Below are 15,924 nucleotides of genomic sequence, written 5' to 3'. Positions count from 1 at the left end.
CGGATATTTTGGCACCAGCCCTGATTTTTTTTGACACTGATAAAGCTCAAAGTTCAGCGAAAAGACTGCAAAGGTCAACTCTTGCTAAAATTTTAGAAATTATATTTTTCTTCGAGACTCTGGTTTTAGACAAATATGATGACACTGATTCCAAATATTTACGTTTTATTTTTCTCGGAAAACAGGAAGTGCCTCAAAAGGCCACTTCCTGGTTGGTTTTAGGGTGTTCCAGGCCCGTGATTTCCCCGATATATTTTTTTCCTAAATCTACACGTAAAATAATGCCAAAAGTCGAGATGATCAAACCCTGATATCAAATCATGATTTAATTATCCTTTAATTGGCTATGGTTACGGCTTCGCTATCTTGCTCAATATCTCGAATACGATAAGGACTTAGGGTCCACTTTTTGGATATGTTGTAGAACTGGCTGAGACGCACGCATGGATGTCTTGTTTGTCCCGTTACGGCACTTTTTTTTGACTTTGTCCTTTGGTATGGTCTTAAGGTTTAAGACTCTATGAGCCTTCCAAAAGTATAGAAGGTCAACTTAGGAGTGTCGTACCGTGACAAACAAGACATCCTCGTGTGCGCCTTAGCGAGTTGTACAACATATCCAAAAGGCGGATTCTAAAGATGTATGGTTATTGAGATATATCACTTTATTGCACGTATTAACTTGACATTGGACCCTAGCCAATTCTCTCGTAGAAGCGCTGCTGCGCTGAAAATAGCAGATCTACAAGCTCACAACGCGTTGCGATGCGACCTGTTGTGAGCTTGTAGATCTGCTATTTTCAAATAGCCAATGCAGCCATACAGATCTGCAAGCTTAACCGAATGACTGTTAAAGAAGTTTGTTTAAATTAGTTTATAAAATGATATATTTTCACAGCGATTATTTATTAGTGTAGATATACATTTATGAGTGGATTATGTGTCCAGATGCCTCTCAGTCAAACAATGCTTGCTCCGCAGGTCTAGGATGGAATAAACGGGTGCAGCCAACGTCAACAACTGGTCTCGACCAGACGTGAGATTTCAGCCTACCGTAGGATAAAGCCCACGTCAGGATATATTGATAAATGCCGAAAGGTGCGGTGATCTCGCCGTACGCCCATTATTTGGGCTGCACCGCGTTGATAAATGAGGGCCAAGGTGTGGGCCAACATGCATGCTGTTCAGTTTGTCTTTCAGAAGGGGGGGGGGGGCTGTATGGTGTTAAAGGCGCTTCGAAAATCAAAAAATAATATCCTCACAGCACCACTTTCCTTGTCCAGGTATGTACTGTAGTCGAAGCTATTGAGGTCAGAATTAAAATCCCTGTATAAGGTTGCAGGCACCCCAACTTTAAGGCCTAGGCCTAGTAGAGCCTAGGGAAGTTGAATCGCATTCATTTTAATTGTTTATGATACTAGTCACCTATTTCTTGGATTATGAACGTTGTCCCAAACGTTCATAATCTATCACGTGGTTTCCCAGTTTTTGTTGCCAGACCCAGGGGGTCGGCCTACATGAGGCTTTGTCCGTCCCCCTTTCGTCCATACATGGGCATAACTCGGTCCCTTTCGTCCTTACGGGCATAACACGGTCTGTCCCCCTTTCGTCCATACATGGGCGTAAAAGTCTGTCCCCCTTTCGTCCATACATGGGCATAAAAGGGAATTTATTCTGGGTCTGGCAGAACCAGGTCTCCTGGTCTTGTTACTCTCCGCCAGGAGAGTATTGTTATCACTGCGTTTTCACTTTCTAAACATGACACACCGATTGGTCAAGCCTCACGTGACACGTGAAATACTGTGATCTGATTGGCTAGTGACGACATGATGCCTATATATACATGGCATCATTTTGACAGTGTCTCCGCCACTGTCAAAATGAGGTAAGACGGGAACCATGAAATGGCTGCATGGCTGATACATAATTGGCAGATAGGACAGATAGGACATTTATATAGACAAGAGGGATATGACACTTACACAGACAGGACGGACAGTGTACAGACAGGACGGATAGGACACTTATACAGACAGGACGGATAGGACACTTATACAGACAGGACGGATCGGACACTTACACAGACAGGACGGATAGGACACTTACACAGACAGGACGGATAGGACACTTACATAGACAGGACGGATAGGACACTTATACAGACCTTCGCGACCTTCGAACCAACACAAGTCTTCTGGCGGAGAGTTGTGCTCCGAGGAGCACTTTTTCTAGTTGTATTTGTATTTCATAGTAAGTCCCAGAAATAATGAATTAATTCCTTATTGGTGTCAAATTAGATATCCTGAAGGCTTTAACAAATTGTTAATAATAACTGAAATTAAATTACTGATACTGGACATTTTGTCTTGTGGAAAAAGGAGAAATGTCCAATTACATTGGACTTTTTTAGATTTGAACATAAATGGTAAATGGTGCATTTATATAGCGCCTTTATCAAAGGCACTTTACATAGATTGTGCATCAATTCACCCATTCACACACCGATGGCGGCGGAAACCATGCAATGCACCAACCAGCACATCAGGAGCAATATACTGTAGAGGTTCAGTGAAACCGGGTTTGAACTGGCAACCTTGTGGTTACCATCCAGCCACAGTGAGCCACTCTACCCCTGAGCCACTGCCACCCATAAATATGAATAACTCTGCTTATAATGACTTAACTATTATATAATTGATATGTGCTAATTGGATCACCAAAATGATTTGTCTATGATGAATAATAAATTAAGGAGTCTTTTGAGTCATTTCTAGTGGTCAGACTTTGGTAGACTTTTGATATGTTATGGATAATTAAGGTCTGGTGCCTATCTGAGTCTTATGGGATTTGATCGATCTCAGTATTAAAGAGCTCTAAATGAGATTATGTTGAGCTCTCACTCTGAGCTATATTTGAGAAGCAACAATTCTGCTATACTGAGCAACATTTAAGCCATTTTTGATATCTCCTGTATAGCTCAACAGAGCTCCATCTGAGACATACTGAGTCTATTTCTCAGGAGAAAACAATGAGAAACATACATTTGAGATGCAACAATGCTGCTACATTGAGCAACATTTAAGCCATTTTTGAGATATCCTGTATGGCTCATCAGAGGTTCCATCTGAGACATACTGAGTTTATTTCTCAGGAGAAAACGATGAGAAACAGGAGCCATAAGCTGAAATCTCCTTTTTGCCTCACATTTATCTCATTTATGGCTTAAGAAACAAATGAGCCAGAGATGAGAGCTCAAACTTGGATTATGCTTTCCTCTGGGGAGGTGGAAGAACTATGGTGATTATTTAGCAGAAAAACACTATTACAAGTAAAAGTCCAGGATTAAAAATTTTACTTGAGTAAAAGTACTACGGTATTGGCATCAACATACACTTAAAGTACTAAAGTAAAAGTGCTAGTGATGAATTGCCAATTTCAAAATGTTAATACATTTTTTTCAAAAAACCCTTTTGAAAATAGCAGATTTACAAGCTCACACTCGTCACATCGTGGCACCTTGTAAGCTTTAAATCAGCTATTTTCAAATAGCCAAAGTATAGGGGTTAAGTGGTTGGTTAATGTATGTTTTGTAATAACAATCTAAATCTGGAGTAATTGGTAACTAAAGTTTTCAAATAATTGTAATGGAGCAAAAATTACAATATTTGCCTCTGAGATGTAGTGCAGTAGAACTATAAAGTATCAAGAAATGAAAACACTCAAGTAAAGTATAAGTACCTTGGAAATGTATTTAAGTAGCCTACAGTACTTGAGTAAATGTACTTTGTTACCTTCCGCGGCTGATAGATAGCTGCTGTACAGCTCCAATACCGTCTGTCAACAAATGGAGACAGCGGGCCTTTGTCAGACAGTTTCTGCTCCTAACAAGCTGACAGTGACAACAGTCTTTCTCTCAATTACCCCCCCCATACCAGAGCTCCTTTCATCTGTGCCCGCGGTGGCATTGTCACCCACAGACAGAGTGACTCCTCAGCAGTTTCACCTTCACAAAACAAATAAACACGGAAGAGGAAGAGCGAGAAAGAGGCTAGAATGGGTTCCTGCCAGGCTGCGTGTCATCATGTTCAATTGCTGAGCAATCAGGAGAGGCCACACTGTCAGTTTAACAGCCAGTCCACTTGTCTGGAAGTGGGTCTAGAGGTTCTTCTCAGCACGTGATGAATGAGGTGTCTCCCCAGGACCCGAACTTCCAAAAATACATTATGAATTGACCACTTAAGCCCTATTTTAAAGTAACGTAGAAAGAAAGTAGCGTTGATAAAGTTATGTTTTTTTTATTTATAAAGATTGCTGTTATTCTTTTGAAGACATTAGATTGTTATTTTAAATAAATAAAAATAAAAACAAAATACATTTTTGAAACGTAAAAATATATATTTGTCTCGCAACCCATAAAAACGGTTGTGTGCCATTGTTTGGGAAGCTTAATAATTGTATCTTTCTCTCTCTTCTCCTATAGCACTGGTTGGAGTTTACAAAGTCAATTGCCAAACAAATGAAATGTGAGTACTGGATTTAATACGGCAAACCAATTTATGACCACTATTTTATATACCTTCTTTTTGTCATTGAACGTAGAAACCATTTAAAAATAAATCTCTTATCCCTCCGAAAATCGTGATATTATCAGTGCAACACACACATGCACCCACGCACAGATAATATACATTTTGTAATGTTTCAGTGTTGCACCAGTGTGTGGTCCTGTATCCTAGCCTAAGCACTAAGTGTTATCAATTGGTTCGTTGCATCACCAGATGCTTAAGAAAAATTCTTATACTGTATGAGCGTGAAGAAAATCCATGGAATCCAGGAATTTGTTATTGTACGACCTACGGTACAAGAGTTATAGACAATAAAGTAATTATCCCATCAAAACCGGGAACGCATCTGTGTCATTTCAGATTTAAGCGTTGGCTATTCAAAAATAGCAGATATACAAGCTCACAGCGCGTCACTTCGTGTCACGCTGCAAGCTTGTACATCTGCTATTTTTGAACTTTGGAAAAAAAAAATCTTGAAAGTGTGAGAACTACTGATTTAGACGACATTTGTAGAATCGTCCTCAGGTCTTAATGGGTTATTATAAAACACACAAATCGTTTATGTAATAATAAGCTACATGACAATAATAACTAGTGACCGACAGTGACAGTGCTTGTGTCTCTTCAGCCCAGCCTCCGTTCACCATGTGTCTGCGTGTCAAGTTCTACCCCCCTGACCCCGCTGCACTGAAAGAAGAGATCACCAGGTGAGACACTAGAAAACACACCCCACCCGTTAGTCATAGTCTGTCCGGTTATTATTTTATTTTTAAAAATATATTTTTGGGACTTTTCTGCCTTTATTGATAGTACGCAGTAGAGAGAGAGAGACAGGAAACTAGCCTGAAAACCAGACAAATCTGCCTCACTGCTAAAATCAAATTGTTTCTCTGTCAGATTGGTCTGGCACTCCTCGGTTTGAATTACATTTCGGTCACCCCAGAGTTGTGGGAGACCAATCAGAGCCCACTATTCAAAGTGGGACATTTTGTTGCTGTGACATTTGAATCTGTTTGTAACCGCCCCTTGGAAATTAATCTTCCACACTGAAGTTTTGCCAAACAGCGTTGGCCACGCCTCCAGGTCTTAAGTTAAGTCATAAGACCTGGACGCGCAAAATAGGGCCCATTTGTGGTATGCCCTTAGCCACTAGGCCAGTGGTGCCCCTAGTCTGTCCTTCGCATAGCTCGAGAACCTTTCATCTGTTCGATTCCACCCTTGGTGGGTCTATTGTTGAGGATCGAAGGGAGAGCAGTGTCGAATGTGAAGTCGATCGGATGAGCGGTTCCTCAGAACCAGCCTGCTCCAAAAAGGCATGCATTCTGAACAGCAGCCAAGCCCAGAACGAGCATTGCACTTGTTGAAAAATCTGCACTCCTTGAAAATCTGATTCCTCCCAGGCCTGGTTGCCTACCCAGGGCTGTGGCAGTCGTGGGGTGCAGCAGTCAGGGCGAGGAGCTGCAGGGGGAATAGTTTGTACGACAGACAGTGAATCTGTGCATGTTTATGGGAGTTCTGGGCAAACTTTCTTTTTTAAAGAAATTCCCAGGAATTTGTTATTATACGACGGTACAAGAGTTATTGGCCAAAACGTGAAGCAGCCTGTTATAACGCCATCATGAGCCCAATTTGAAACATTTGGGGTGCCTACCAGGATTTTGGATGCACAGTTTCATGCCGATCGGTCCAGCGGTGTCCGAGATTAACTGCTCACAAACGGACACATAACATACACAAACTCACACGGACGGGGGCGAAAACATTATCTCCCACCCCGTGGCCGCTCCGGCCTGGCGGAGATAACAAAACCACAGTTTAATCGTTTGGCAACCGTTTATGTTGAAATGGCAGAGGATGGTGGAGCGCCAAGCTAAAAAGGAAGCAGCTGATTTACATACTGCCACTATCAACCTAACTTGAGTGTGATTTGCTGGGGAGGTGTTTGAGAATTCCCTTTTCTCAAAGCTGCAATGTCAGGCCGCTCTGCACCAGTCCCGTCCTGCATGTGGCATTCCTGACAAGCTAACAAACTGCTGCGCAGAGAGGCCAGACAAAGCGTGGGGCGGGCACAGCACATACCGTACATCCTCCTAAACCTGGTGTCTCTAGCCGTCAGCGTCAGCACACACATCCTACTAGGGTTGCCAATTGTCCATTGAAATAAGGAATCGTCCCTTATTTGGAATTTAAAATAGTAATACTGATAACTGAAACTGATTGAGGGACACATTTTGTTCCTTATTTTGGGGATCAATCAATTACACACATTTTACTAGTTCATACAGCTACGTACATAACCACTTAAACCCTCTAGACTTTGTAAAGTGGATCTGAGTTGTCTCTGTACTTGGACTTTTTCTATCTACACCAAATCTCTTTGCCAAAAATAGCCGATCTCCAAGCTCACAGCGCGTTATTTTTGGCTAATGTTCCCCTAAGAATATGGATGCTGTGGTTCAAGGGCGGCCCTTATTTTTCTTAGAAATAAGGGACGCCTGGCCGGGTGTCGCTTATTTGAATTGCAGGTAGTTGCAGCTACAGTACTAAGCCTGGTGTCTCTAGCAGTCAGCTTGTAATAAAATCTTCTCCTTCTTCACGCTCCATCACCTCACAGTGTCTCAGTACTCCTGCGAGGGGGGAATCTCAGCATCCTCCACCATCTGCTCTGACTGCGACAACAACCACACACGCACGCATACACGCACACATACACTTCTCTTCACTGTCGGGCAGAAACCTTGTATCTCCACATTGCATCTATTTTTTGTTTTCTCATAAATGAATGTCCTGTATATACTTTATCATATGACAAAAGCTGAATGGGTAGAGACATGATATTCACATCATTCCGAGACTCAAGTACACACGCACACAAATTGTATACATATTAACAGACACACGCACACACGCACGCGTGCGCACGCACACACACACACACACACACACACACACACACACACACACACACACACACACACACACACACACACACACACACACACACACACACACACACACACACACACACACACACACACACAGCCTCAGGCTTTGAGGCTGTGTGTGAATTCTTAAGAGAGGCAGGCCAAATAAAATAAATCTCCATCTCCTGAAAAGTAAGGTTTCCACCCTACAGCGATGATTTGCAAACGACACACATAGCTCGGAACGATGTATTAAAAAGGGCACAAGGCACAAACCTTCCATGCCATTAATAAAACTCATACTGCAATACTATTTATTGCTTTGCTGCTTGGAGTAAAGCTGAGGTGTGTATAATGCAGTGGTAGACTGTAATGTACATGTACTTGAGTATCTGTACTTTACTTGAGAATACAGAATCTGTCCAAACATTCTCCTTTTTCATATGCCTTCTCTTAAAATGAATGGTTTTCTTCTACAAAGTGTATTTTTAAAGTAGATTGATCTGTTACAGCAAGATAATACAGGTGCAGTAAGAACATTTGGCATAATTTGAGAGCCACAGAGACACAGATCTGTGAGAAATTCAGAGATCATTCATTAAGAATTCATTCGACGACCAAAATGGCAGCCTGGCACAGCACTGTTCACTGCAGTGGTTACCCAACATTTTCTGAATCATGGAACTTTATTTATCAGTATTAGAAAAAGAAAATGTCCAAGGTTTGAAAGAAAAACACAACTTTTGTCATTGAATATTAATGTTATATTATCATTAAAATTGTAGTGTTTTGGTAATAATTTGGAATATCCTCACAGCCCACCAGTGGTCTGCGGCCCACAGATTGGGAATCTCTGGAGTATAGAGTTCTCATCCGTTAACACGTCATTAAAGTGCAACAGGAGAAGTCAGAGCGCTTAGAAAGTTCAGGTGACCTCAACGAGTCTGGGTGAGTCTGGGTTAGCTGGTTGGAACAGGATGGATTCATTACTGCTGCTGGAAGCAGGGATTGTCCCAATTAAGACGAGCGGACAAGGCCCGCTTAAGTCTACCTATCTGTATTTGTGATTGTGTGCAGGCTTGTGATTTGTTTGCACGTCGCTCCTTGAGGAAGGGATGAACACACATAGACACATCGCTTGCACGAACACGCACACAGACACGCATGCATAAACACGCCCACGCACGCACACACACACACACACACACACACACACACACACACACACACACACACACAGTGACACACACACACACACACACACACACACACACACACACACACACATACACACACACACAGCCTCAGGCTTTGAGGCTGTGCGTGAATTCTTAAGAATGGCAGGCCGTCTTTCTACTATTTAACTGCCAGAGTTAAAACATTGTCTATACCTGCCCTTGCCAGCGATTTTGAGCGTTTTTACTAACTTTTGAAAAGTCATAGAATATTATTCTTCACTACGATCCACCCGGTGATCGCCTCAAAAGACGTAGGGGAGTCTTGGAGAATCGGGGGGAAACGCGTGCCGTCACGATGATTCCTTCCATAGTTATGGGCAGTTGAATGTGGCTTGTTTTCGCCAAAAAGCAACAGAAAGCAGAGAAATTTTTATTTTTATAAATCCTATAATATTAAACGAAACCAGCTTCATTTTGATTTCTGGGTGTACTCTTATTGGATGATCCTGGGATCATTTACAGGATGCAGAAGAGAGCCTTCTATCGTAAAACCATTGAAAACACCACACGAGAATCTTGCTTTCTTCATTTCCTGAAAAGTTACGGTTTTTAACATACAAGGTTTCGCCCTACGCCGATGATTTGCAAACAACACACATAGCTCGGAACGAGTCTGACTATACTGACAGGACGGACATGTGAGTTTGTGTAAATGTGTTGTCAGTTGTCAGGAGAAAGAACACATCCATCTGCTAATGGCCATAATGTGTGTTTCTCTCCACAGATATCTAGTCTTCCTGCAGATCAAGAGGGATCTGTACCACGGACGTCTCCTGTGCAAGACGTCTGATGCTGCTCTGCTGGCCGCATACATACTGCAAGGTACACTAGAAAACTGTGCTGCTCCGAGCGCAGATCTTCTCAAAGCTGGGTTGGCTAAATTCTACATCTTGATCACATGACTCCAGAGATAATGTGGTACACATTATTATGGTCCACATGTCCAAAACTCACACAAATCGGTACAAATTGTGTGAGTAGGAGTAGTAGCAAAAAGTGTGTTTAGAAGAAAAACTGAACATCTAGTCTGGCACAAATGGGTGGGGCCTATATGAAGAGTTGTATCATGATCCAAGGAACCCAGGGGCAATCTACGGTTCAAGAGTTGAATTCCAAAATGTGAAGCAACCGCTTATAGAGGCCCCATAGAGGCTGATTTGAAAACTTTGCGGTGGTGGTTCTTACTTTGTACAGTAGGTGCAAAGTTTCATGCTGAAACTTCATGCTGTACATGATTTGTGGCATTTTGTGCAAAACGGGCCCCTCCTGCAAACTTTGAAAGCCAGTTGTCGCCAATCGGAATGGAATCTGAGAATTATGACAGATACATCTTGATCACATGACTACAGAGATAATGTGTTCCGATTTGCGTGAGTTTTGGACAAACTCTCTTGTAGTAGGAAAAAGTGGAAACTTTGGTCAGACAGAAATGGGCGTGGCCTACGTATTATGGAGAGTTACATCAGGAGCCAAGGAATCCTGGGATTTATTAAAATTGTATTTTACTGTACGACCTACAGTTTTAGTCCAAAAAGTGAACACACACACACACACACACACACACACACACACACAGACACACACAGACAGACAGACAGACAGACAGACAGACAGACAGACAGACAGACAGACAGACAGACAGACAGACAGACAGACAGACAGTTCCTCAGTCAATCAAGTCTGTATTTTGCCAAAATATATATATATATATTTGTATTGTGTGCTATTATTGCTGTGTTTAATATCCTCAGACGTGCCATTCCATAACTTCACACCACAGACAGAAATGCACTTACTCTTCAGAGTGGTACGAACACTGGGTTGTTATACATTCAGTTTCCCTCTCAACTCATAGCCCCCCTCCCTATCCATGAACATTTTCTGAATGTTACCAGGAAGTAAGTTATTTCTTGCTTTATAAATTATTAAGCCGTTTTAAATTAGATGAAATCTAAGAACTTCAATGTGTATGGCCGTAAAACAGTTAATTTGTGATCATGTACTATTCGTATTGCTCTTTTTTGCATTATGGATAATGGCTGAAGGTTGCTTCTATACGTACTTCCTCACACCTCCACACATGGTAATATTACTACTGTACAGAGTAAACAGTGACTTATTATTTAAAACATGTCTTGTTTTGCCCAGGAAACCAATACTCCTTGCCACTTTAGACCAAACATGATAGATGGGGTTTCCAACAGAATTTGTGGTCTATTATCACTTATCTTGTTTACTCTTTCCAATTTTACATTATCAATCTTTAACTCAACCTGTGTATTCAAATGTATTTTTTTCAGATTAAGTGATAATGTGTTTGTGTCAAACCACAATTTCAGTTTACCCAGTTCTACCCAGCGCAAAATATGTTTGTGTCATCGGCAAAAACAATATATTTCAGAATACACTAAACCTTACATACAGTATGTCATTTATATATAATATAAATAGTTTAGGACCCAATATTGAACCTTGCGGTGACTATCTCTTAATATCATGTGTTTTTCTATGAAACTGACCAACTGTGGACCAAATGTTTTTTCAAGAATTTTAAATATAGTACGTACATGTGTATATAATGCACAAATGCACAAATCCTCATGAGAATTCTATAAATAGAAATACAGTAGCTCTCTGCAGACCTTATGATGCATATGACCTTGACTGATGGCAAAATACTCTCATAATAATACCCTGAGGTATCTGTTCCACTTGTTTTAGTGTGTGTGTGTGTGTGTGTGTGTGTGTGTGTGTGTGTGTGTGTGTGTGTGTGTGTGTGTGTGTGTGTGTGTGTGTGCGTGCGCGTGTGCGCGTGCGTGCGTGCCTTGCGTGCTGGTGGGTGGGTGGGTGGGTTGGTGGGTGGGTGTATGTTGTTTACTGTATGAGTAAAATATACACATACACACACACACACACACGCACACGCACGCACACACATGCATATTATGCATGTGAGTGTGTGCGTGCGCATAATGTGTGTGTGTGTGTGTGTGTGTGTGTGTGTGTGTGTGTGTGTGTGTGTGTGTGTGTGTGTGTGTGTGTGTGTGTGTTAACAAGCCTTGATGTATTCAAGTTTGAATTCCCAGCTTGCAGCAGCAATCATGCCCTTCACATGAAAACCTTGGAACTCGCCATTTTCTATTCATGATTCTGTCTGTCTGTCTGTCTGTCTGTCTGTCTGTCTGCCTGTCTGCCTGTCTGCCTGTCTGCCTGTCTGCCTGTCTGTCTGTCTGTCTGTCTGTTTGTCAGTCTCTCTCTCCTAGAAAATATTAGAAGATCATTTTCTCTATCCCATCGTCATTGAAACCCATTTAATTGCATCATGACATGGTTGGATTCACATCCCGATCATTCTGTGCTTTGCCGGAAACACAAGGTTTCCTCCTGATGGCCACGTTCCTTTGGCTGTCAGCTTCATTGGCATTCAGGTGGTGCTGTTGCATTAAGCAGCCGCTCCCCTGGCTGTTCTACACTCTGCCAGCCAACCTGCTAGTCTGTCAGCCAAACCGCTAGAGTGAGTGCCTGCCAGCCTGCCATGCAGCCAGCCAGCCAGCCAGCCAGCCAGCCAGCCAGCCAGCCAGCCTGCCAGCCATCCAGCCAGCCATGCAGCCAGCCTGCCAGCCTGCCAGCCTGCCAGCCTGCCAGCCAGTCAGTTAGCCAGTTAGGCAGCAAGTCAGTCAGACAGACAGACAGACAGACAGACAGACAGACAGACAGACAGACAGACAGACATCCTCTCAGAGGCATGCCTCCCATGTGTGTTCCTGCCTCCCACAGATCCCTGTCTCTTCTTTAAATGCCATTTAATTTAATTCCATTCCTTAATATGGAGATTAGTTTCTAGTCACGACTTTATTCCCTTAAACAACTGTGAGTGTAAATGATGGCCAGCTGATGTGCTGAGTTGACTTATGGGGACATGTATGAGGACAAAGAGCATAACGTCGCTGCCGGACGGAAATCTTGTACTGTATGTCCAAAGCCGTTGCTTCTCAGGAAATGGAAAAAAATAACCTGTGTTCCAATGGATCCAGTGTACTTATTATTTAGTCACTTTATATTGTATCAATACTTTTCATTGGTTCAATATATATAAAATCCTCAGACAGATTTGACCACTTTCGCTTCAAAATGTTTCCAAAGTAACAAAAATTGCAGATCTACAGGCTCACAATTTGTGAGCTTCTACATCGGCTACTTTTGCAACTTTTGCATTGCACAAAGTAGGGCATTAATTTACGCAAAAACATAAACATTTTACATCTGGAAATACAAGGTTTCTTGACAGCAACCATAACAAACCTGCTCATTCACTCACCTGACTCACTGATATTCACTCACAACTGCTCAAGAGGTCAGGACCAGACCGTGTGACTTTTAAATGGTTTCAGGTGATTGCTAATCTTTGTTTAAAGAAAGACTTTGTGGCGTTCTCATTTTCAATGAGGAAGCAAAGGCCAGACGGTGCAAGTCTTCCATAGTTAACATTTATATATTCATACATTTCCTATTGGTTCTCTGACATAGATTGATATATCTCATTTAGCTCAGTGGAGTTAATTACATTTCACCAAAGGCCATTCTCGAACGTTTACTTCACTGCTGTCAGACTAAAAGCAAGAGCTCAAAGGTTTGTTAATTTTCTTTGCCAACCAACATTTTCGTCATCATGTGGCGTCATGCCTTTTGATTACAAAAACATCTGTCACAAAGGTGTGGCCATCGTTTTGAAAGGGACATACTGTCTGTTGCTTTCGGATGGGATGCTGTCAGGTGTAAAATGCCCACATGTACAGCTTTGTTTTTGGAAACTCATCTCTGAGTTCATTACTGAGTGAAAATGGAGTGTTTATTTGATTTTTTGTATTTTAATGCAGATTTATAGAAAGAGACATGATCAGATTAAATGTTTCTATGACCGTTTAACTGTGACATTTGCCTTAATTAACAGAAAATTATTGACTGAATTTGAACTGAAATAAATTTATATTTAATAGAATGTAATGTTAAATAGTTGTTGTCATGTTTTAGTTAATTGTCCATTTTAGTAAGTTACAGAGTAAACTAAATTCTTTGCATACTAAATAAATGTGTCCTCCAGAACTCTCTAAGTCGTCTTTTTTAATGTTCTTTTTGTCAGCTGAGATCGGTGACTATGACCCTGGGAAACATCCGGAGGGCTACAGCTCCAAGTTCCAGTTCTTTCCAAAGCACTCTGAGAGGCTGGAGCGACGGATCGCTGACATCCACAAGACTGAGCTGATGTAAGCTGACACCTGTCCTGTTCATGGTCCCTTACCTACTATAGACACACCTGACCGTCCACATACTATATAGTTGTCCTGTCTCCTACAGTATGTGTGCAGTGGGCACTGGGCAGGGATACATAATGTGTAATTTCAACTGGTATATAGGCCTGGTCATGATACATCTTAGTACGTGTGGTCACACCCATCGTCGTACGTCATCAATTCCAGCGACAAAAGCGGCCTTAACCACATTCAGCCATCTGGGAACCCATTCAGTAAAGATAAAGGAAAAAATATGTATTTTCTTTAGCAGAATTAGTCTTGAGAGATTACATTAAGCCCCTAGCCTCCCTATTCTGGGGCGAACAATCAGCGAATATAGCCGATGGCTATTTTCTGTTAATTTATTTAGAGTAGCTCAAAAACAGTGGGGGCCTAGTATAGGGGACTCCGGTCAACTAAGCATACAGTATATTTAGTTTAAGTGGTTAACATATCCGGGTTTTTCCAGAGAAAAGGTCAGGAAATCCTCTTATTGGCTGGCCTGTAATTGAAGTTTGTGGTTTGTCCGTGGTTGGTCTGGTGACCAGACTACTTCAGACTACAACAGACTGCAACAGACTGGTAGTTGGCAAAAGTTGGCATTTAGTTCATCAGAAGCAGTTGGCCGATGTGCACACTGTTGTGCAAATGCGTTTCAGTTGCGCATTTGCACAACAATGTGCACATCGGCTGGCCTGCCAACATTGCCAGGTCTGCTTATTATATTCAGTTGCTGTTTGCTTTTGTTTGGGCTTGTTTCTGAAGTGTAGTTGCTTATTTGGGCTTGCTTTCAAGATTCTTTTTGAAAATAGTTGATGCAATAGGGCTCAAGTGGTGAAACTGATCGCTTCTTTTGGGCTTGTTTTCATAGACCTCGTCGCTTGTTTCTCTCACAGAATCTGGCAACAGCGGAGCTTTGCCAGATAGCATTCTGCCACCAGCCCAGGGCTAACGACGGGCTCTAGTCTAGTCAGGACCAACCGAACATGCTCAATCTTTTCGTCGTTGCGTCGATAAGGTCCCGACGGACCTCCTGACGGACCTCTACCCGACGGAACCATAATGCTTTCCAGCGCTAAGTCGGCCCAAAATCTGTACGGTGTAGAGCTGCCTTAAGGAGGTCTGTGCCTCTGTGGTTGGTCAATTCTGTCTGTCATGCGTTTATTTCATTATTATTTTTGTCTTGGTGGCAGTCCTTAACCACTTTTCAATAGCTGTGCCCCAGACGTCAGATAGATAGATCCTAATCGTAATCGTTATTGAACCAGGAATGAGTAACAAGAGATTATAGGGCATAGCAGTGGCGGCCATTTTGTGGTTCCACAAATCGAAAGCCCATACATTTTTCCCATAGAGACTTCTTCACAGAATCAAATGCTTTATGGTCAAGATTCACCAGGAGCCTGGATGGCTTGGTTCCAGGCTTAAAATAATGAATATGAATATTTTCGGAAATCTCCATGGGAAAAATGTATGGACTTTCGATTTGTGGAACCACTGCTATTGCCCCATAAGAACGGTAGTCTCGCATTAGCTAGAATGGGTGATCGGAGCTCTCCATCTACCGCCACGTCTGGGGAAATCTGAATTCAATGAAGGGTCAAGAACAATGGGGAAAACCAGCGCTAACAAACCTATGCCCACTGCTTTGAAGACCAATCCTGATACCGTCCCAGTATGAAGGACCACCCTAAAGTCTGTGCTTTGGTTCTGTGATGCTGTTATTTTAACATCTCTGAATCGGTTCCATCCAGTTTTAGCCCCTACATTGAATTCTGAGTCACCAGATGTTTCCATAGGCAGACACCTGCAATCGTCTGGCTACGCGAGACTATAAGAGCGGCAACCATGTAACCACAGCTTCCATTAGATTCCTAGCTGGAGAGCTGTGTTGTGTTGATGATGTGTC

General features: G+C 42.2%; 1 protein-coding gene across 1 annotated transcript in view; it reads left to right on the top strand.

Moving 5' to 3' along the window:
* The window catches only part of LOC311047362 (FERM domain-containing protein 5-like), a gene marked incomplete at both ends in the record, with an annotated part of 130,790 nt that overhangs the window by 98,461 nt on the left and 16,405 nt on the right, over window positions 1-15,924 (top strand). Inside the window, 4 exons of the mRNA XM_084060053.1 lie at window positions 4,478-4,520; window positions 5,191-5,269; window positions 9,449-9,546; window positions 13,865-13,988. Coding sequence (XP_083916179.1) covers window positions 4,478-4,520; window positions 5,191-5,269; window positions 9,449-9,546; window positions 13,865-13,988 — 344 coding nt within the window. The remainder of the gene's footprint in view (window positions 1-4,477; window positions 4,521-5,190; window positions 5,270-9,448; window positions 9,547-13,864; window positions 13,989-15,924) is intronic.

This window comes from Gymnoscopelus microlampas, assembly GCF_963454915.1.
Source record: "Gymnoscopelus microlampas genome assembly, chromosome: 1".
Lineage (NCBI taxonomy): Eukaryota > Metazoa > Chordata > Actinopteri > Myctophiformes > Myctophidae > Gymnoscopelus > Gymnoscopelus microlampas.
The sequence above is the reverse complement of the archived record's forward strand: the minus strand, read 5'-3'. Positions and strand labels throughout refer to the sequence as shown.